This window comes from Pollachius pollachius (assembly GCF_949987615.1).
Source record: "Pollachius pollachius genome assembly, chromosome: 14".
NCBI lineage: Eukaryota > Metazoa > Chordata > Actinopteri > Gadiformes > Gadidae > Pollachius > Pollachius pollachius.
In genome coordinates, this window is record NC_136947.1 from 1782925 (window position 1) to 1788982 (window position 6058).

At 42.1% G+C, this 6058-nt stretch overlaps 1 protein-coding gene across 1 annotated transcript; it reads left to right on the top strand.

Annotated features, from left to right (window-relative positions):
- Positions 1-1203: 1203 nt before the first annotated feature.
- On the top strand, positions 1204-5103 carry pex19 (peroxisomal biogenesis factor 19). Its single transcript, XM_079750329.1, has 8 exons — positions 1204-1279; positions 1671-1762; positions 2010-2172; positions 2283-2368; positions 2470-2664; positions 2859-3029; positions 3366-3410; positions 3626-5103. Exons 1-8 carry the CDS (start codon positions 1216-1218, stop codon positions 3710-3712), a joined length of 903 nt encoding a protein of 300 aa, XP_079606455.1. The 5' UTR covers positions 1204-1215; the 3' UTR covers positions 3713-5103.
- Positions 5104-6058: the final 955 nt, after the last annotated feature.

Here is a 6058-nt window from a genome sequence, read left to right on the forward strand (position 1 = left end):
GTGACGGGAGCGGGTGTTTAGGTCAGACATTGAAGGATACAGCCTGTTACACCCACGCCCCGGCGACTTCTCCACCCAGGGAAATACTCACAATTTCAGAAGTAAAGACATAGCCTACATTCTTTCCGTCCTGGCATCTTCTCCACCCAGGGAAATACCCACAATTTCACAAGTAAAGACACTCTCTACTATAAAATATTATTTTATTTTATTTTTTTCGCTTTATTTTATGACTATGTTTCAATGTGAAGCACTTTGAGTCAGCCTCGTGTATGAAAAGTGCTATATAATTAAAGTTGCCTTGCCTTGCCTACTAGAGTCTAAGTCGTCCGCTTTGTTTGACCGTTACATTTTGACCGTGTTATGTTCGCCTGTTCATCCAGTGGTTTGGTGTGAGAATATTGCGGGCAGCGTGAGAGGGTGAGGCTGAAGGACGTGAAAGCGTCACACGCCAGAAGCGGCAGTTTGCGGCCCTGGCCCATCTGATAAAAAGCAACAACTAACTATCGTCATATAATAACAACGATCAACAAAATTATAGTTGTATTGAGTCAAAATTCAAGTATGACAAAGTGAAAATCTGGAACAGCCACATGTTGTTGGACCAGACACTGGGATGTGTCATGCCAGTATAGCTTACTATGTAATGAATGCAGGGAAGCAGGAGTGATGCATGGCCTATTGTTCGTCAAAAATAAAACAGGTTGTTATTCTACATGATTGTGTTTTCGCACTGTCTTCAGAATGGCACCCCTGTTCTCAATTGCTCTTGGATGCTTCATATTTTGACGATGAGTGCATTACAGCAGTCAAACAAGAGGAGATGCCATTAGGCTATGTGAAGCGTACAATTTTAAACCATCTACAAAATATTGTTTATTTTTATCCGGTTTGAGGCCGCTTGCAACGTATCATTTTTTTTATTCAAATGTATTAATTAATCAACCAAGAATTACAGGGTAAAAGAAAAACAGCTTTTGGGACTAGACTTACATTTATTTTAAAATTAATTTGTATCTTAGAATGAAATGAAAAATACAACTATAGTAAATTGTATTTCATGCTATGCTATTGTATTACATTGTGTTCTATGGAAATGTATTGTTTTATTGCAGTCTATTGTATCGTAGTCTATAATGTGACGTATTGTATGCGACAACAACCGTCTTCTACGTCATTTGACAGCGACCGAGATATCTGAGGAAGCAAGAGAACATGGCGTCAGGATCAACCGAGTCGTCTGCTGGGCAAGATGCAGAATTGGACGAGTTATTGGATAGTAAGGGTTGACATTTTTAATGGGACACTTACATTTTATTCATCTGTGACACGACCTTGGTTTTGACAAAATACATCTTAATTTCTTAATTAAAACTCGCCGAGGTAAATAGCCAGGGGGGGCGAAACAGGTCGCTCATGTTTGGGCCAAATTCACTCGATTTAACGAAGGAACTTTATAATCCAGCATTGATCCATTTGTAGCTTTTTGCCATCATTGTATTTGTATGTGACCTTTCACATGACATCATTTCGACAGGTATATCATTTTTTAAAACAAAGTGATTGAGAGGTTTGTCTTGGCTGCCTTGCATAATAGTAGTTCGTTGCATCTTCCTTTCTGAACTGTTAATGTATGTGGGACAACCTCATGGACATTGTGACTTGTTTAGGCGCTCTAGATGACTTTGACAAGACATCGGTGCCTTCGCCTGCTCCACCGGCCGCAAACGCGTCCTCCTCACCGGACAATGGTGCAGAGAAGGTGGGTTTATCATTCGATTGGTGTTGGGCTAAATTCTCTTCTTCGTTGGGTTCATTTTAGTCGAGGTATCTCGAGTTTCCGCAGGGCAATTGTAATCATGTCCATTTTATTTTACTAAGGCGTACTAAGACCGTGCTAGCCTATGTTATGACTTACTACCCATAACAAAGATAGTGTACGTCGTTGCCATTTGCTTCTAAGCTAGAACAATTTGCTAAGCTATATTAATATTGGTTTGTGTGTGTAGCCCCCACTGTTGGAGGATAGCAAGTTCTTTGAGAGTCTCTTTGAGGGCGACATGGCCGACCAAGCCAAAGATGAGTGGGAGAAGGCCATGAGTGAACTGGCCCAGGAAGAGCCTGAGCTGCTCCAGCACTTCCACAAGCTATCCGAGGCAGCAGGGAAAGTTGGTGAGAAGAATGCGTAAAGATATCCCCCAATGTTCTACAAGCTTTGGTGGCATTAAAATGTCTTATGTGTTTGAGTCTTCCCTCTAAAGCCTGTGGACTTGACCCTGTAGGTACGGACGTCGCCTCTCAACAAGAATTCACCTCTTGCCTCAAGAACACCCTAAGCGGCTTGGCCAAAAACGCTAACAATCTGCAGGTTTGTTACCCATTCACTACAAAAACCTGGCTCAAACCAACTAAACTAAGTTTGATGAAGCACCATATAACTGTATTGGCTAATCTACCTGTAACTCACAGAGTAGCGGATTGGCTGGTGAAGATCTGGTGAAGACTCTAGAAGGCCTGGGATTGGATGAGAGTGGGGAGGGAGGCGGCGGTGGTGGTGGCGGCGGTGCGGATGATGGGAATATCCTACCCATCATGCAGTCCATCATGCAGAATCTGCTTTCCAAGGAGGTGCTCTATCCGTCTCTTAAAGAAATCACCGGCAAGGTATGCATGCGTTTTTTTTTTAACTACCTTTTCGTTTATCAGTTGAAGATATGCGGAATCGAGCCGTCAAATATCACTGGTTTTAATATAACTTGCATTCACAATATGGTTGATACGGCCGACAAAATGGGAAAATAGACACTTTAACAATAACTCCTCATTGGTTCATCGGTCGTCCAACGCCGGCGGAGCAGTACCCTGACTGGCTGGAGTCCAATAAGCCGAGCTTGAGCCCGGAGGACTGCCGGCGGTACGAGCAGCAGGCCCAGATCATGGGCGACATCTGCAGCGAGTTTGAGAAGGAGGGGGCAGAGTGCACGGATTCGGACGGCAAGTTCGAGAGCATCCTGGACCTGATGCAACGGGTGAGGGAGAACAATAAAACTGCTGTCGTCGTTGGTGGTTTTGGGCTATCGAAGGGTTGTTGGAAGCCTAGTGAAACTGAAAAATGTATTGTGCACGTTACAACGTTGTGCTTACTTTACTTCTTACTCCCAACGAATGGTGTCAGTGAATGTCTCTGCTGTACCTGCTGACTTGTTCAATGTTCAGTTAAAGTGATAGATTTCCAAATGGTTTCATCTTGATTTGGTTTCATTGGTGCATACCTTATAACGAATGAATGCTTTATAACGAGTCATTCATCATTTATTATTAGTTATGTGTTCAATGATTTGACTTGTTCCATTATTGATTTGCAGCTGCAAGACTTGGGTCAGCCTCCTAAAGAATTGGCAGGAGATGCAGTAAGTCGGTTTGACTTCATGTCCTGTAACCCTGCTTCATCTTAGGACCTAGGACCATGTTACTGTCTAAGACATTGTGTTCCTGAGCATTGTACATGACCTCTAACATCTCTCTGTCTCTCTCTGTCCCTGTCTCTGTCTCTCCGTGTGTGTGTGTGTGTGTGTGTGTGTGTGTGTGTGTGTGTGTCTCATATATTTCAAACCCCTTCCTTAAGCCGGCGGGCTTGAACTTTGACATGGAGTCCCTGAACCTCCCAGGAGTGCCTGGGGCGGGTGCGGCAGAGAATTGCTCCATCATGTGAGATGGTGGGACGCGGCGGCCATGACAGTGGTGATCCAAAGCACTGCGGCCCCGTCGGGCGAGGGGGGGGGGGGTGCGTTTCCAGGGCAGGTCGATTATTCAGAGATAAGAAAGGGGGTCAGAAATCGAGGAAGACGGGACTATTTGACTCCTCTCCTGCCTCCAACGAGAGAGTCCTCATATGGCAGAACACACACTCGCAAACATATACACACTGAATGTGTGGCAAAATGGCGTGGTTGATGTTTTTACATTCTTAACGCAGCATTTTAATGGTTGGTTACTGAAGGTATTTTTCACGGTTAAAATTCTAGAAGCATTTCCATGCACCTAATTATCTTACTCTTCATTGTGCGTAGACCTCCCAATACTGTTGAGCCTCATGGTAAGTCCAACCTCTCCACTGGTGTAAACGGTGCCTTTCTTTTGTACAATTATTCAGGATCAAATTACTTTGGATCATTTTGTGGTCTATGTTTTGATTCTAACATGTGTAAGTCAAGCACTTTTTAAATTATATTGAATTTCGTTAATATGTGAAATGGCAGTCAGACATTGGGTTTACATACAGTTTGATCATTGTATTTATTATAATTTCATTACACAATAAACCCACCTATGTTGCTGTACATGGGAGAACCACAACATGTACAGCACCCATGATTATTCACTTAATGGTTTGTGTAAATAGATCTGTAAAAAAACAAAATAAATGGTGGTGTGAATATAATGAATAAATAAACAAATTCAAACAAGGTGGAAATGTGCATTATAATGTTGAAGAACCTTGTTAATATAACAATTAGTTCCCTAATAGTTTTGGATGGGCCATTCCTTGAGGGTTCTCTGTGCAAACAGAGATGAAGTGAAGTTCTTGAAAACCATTGCAATGGTTTCTGTATAAGAAGAATAAGAATAGATGGGAAGTGCGCTGGCTCTTGGCTAGGCATCGTGGACAGGTGTAACGGTGGTCGGTTGCATGTCCTGCAAAGGGTATGCATTCTACCTGTTTGAGATGTTCTGTTTTATTTGTCGTCTTAGATTTTCACTACTAACTACTCTGCAGCTAGTGTATACTAAAACTTATCAATTATTGAAACGGTACTAATCAGACTAATTGGTTAAAAATGGCATATAGATAACATGGGAAGATTTCAGATTGGTGGAGAATTGTCATAGATTCATGTCAGCTGTGCAGTGAAAAGGAATGGCAATTTTAGATTTGCATCATGTCGGTTGAGATCTGTTGATATTGCCTGTGTTTACTAACGATGTTGACACTGTTTATTCGATTGAGGGGAGGTTGAGTTGTATTCTCAGGGCTAATGCTAACATGCCCGTGGCATTATTTGGAGAAAAAAAAGACTTATTACACAGTAATATTTTTTGTTGTAGGCCTACTTGTAAATATCAATATGAAATAAACTAATGATGAACTTCTACAGCTTCCATGTAATTGTTCAAGTAGTAACTATGAAAGTAAATCTGTGCCATCCGATTTTGAAACTAAAAATCCATTGAATTCTAAGCACTGAATATTTATGCATTTAAATAACGTATCTGGATTTTTTGCCTCTGAATTTAACTCTTAAAATTGTCAAATCATTTTCAGCTTTATTTTTAAATGTTAAAAAATTCAAAATCAAATATTCAACGTTAAAAAAATCAACTTAAATATTTTCAACGTCCCCAAATTCAACATGCCACATTCAGCTGCAAAATTCAATGTATGAAATTCAGTGAAATTCAGCCAAATTTATTAAGGCACCAATTTTGGGCGATCCGAGGTCCCTTTGCCTACGTTTGGTGTGGTGCTGGGACGATCTGAAACCCGCTGCCCACTGTGGACCGAGAGCGCAGAGACGACAGTATTGGGCAGCTCAAGCGGCAGCAGCTTGTAGTTCCAGTGGAGTACGGCGTGCATCGGGAAGAAGCGCCCGACAGCAACCTGCTTTTAATTTGTCATCCTCATATCTGTATCATGTCACTCGGTGCGGAATAGTGTTGGGTCTGCGCGCTCGTTGCGCTGTTGTTATGCCACCACAGAGGCGTATCAACCGTTTTGCTCCAGCCACTTAACGTGCGCCCGGTGTCACAAAACGAATACCCCCAATCCGAGTGATCGATAACGATACAAACGTTAAATTTTAAGCTCGTGCATGTTTCCGCACGTGAACGACCTCATGCCTGTCTACGCTTCAAACTTGCCGCTGCCACACCACAGGCCCGGCTCCGGAGCTGCAACTGGATGCATTTTTCAGAATATCAAAGATTTTGTTTTTTAATTTATTTCAAAGGTTCTATATTAAAGTGGAAATAAGACTCATAGTTAATGTACACTCTGTAG

What these genes read in the sequence shown, in the direction of transcription:
- pex19 (XM_079750329.1), top strand. Translation starts at nt 1,216, where the DNA reads ATGGCGTCAGGATCAACCGAGTCGTCTGCTGGGCAAGATGCAGAATTG. An exon ending in ATTGGACGAGTTATTGGATA is followed by an intron (nt 1,280 to 1,670) that starts GTAAGGGTTGAC and finishes TGACTTGTTTAG; the next exon opens with GCGCTCTAGATGACTTTGAC. An exon ending in TTAAAGAAATCACCGGCAAG is followed by an intron (nt 2,665 to 2,858) that starts GTATGCATGCGT and finishes CCGGCGGAGCAG; the next exon opens with TACCCTGACTGGCTGGAGTC.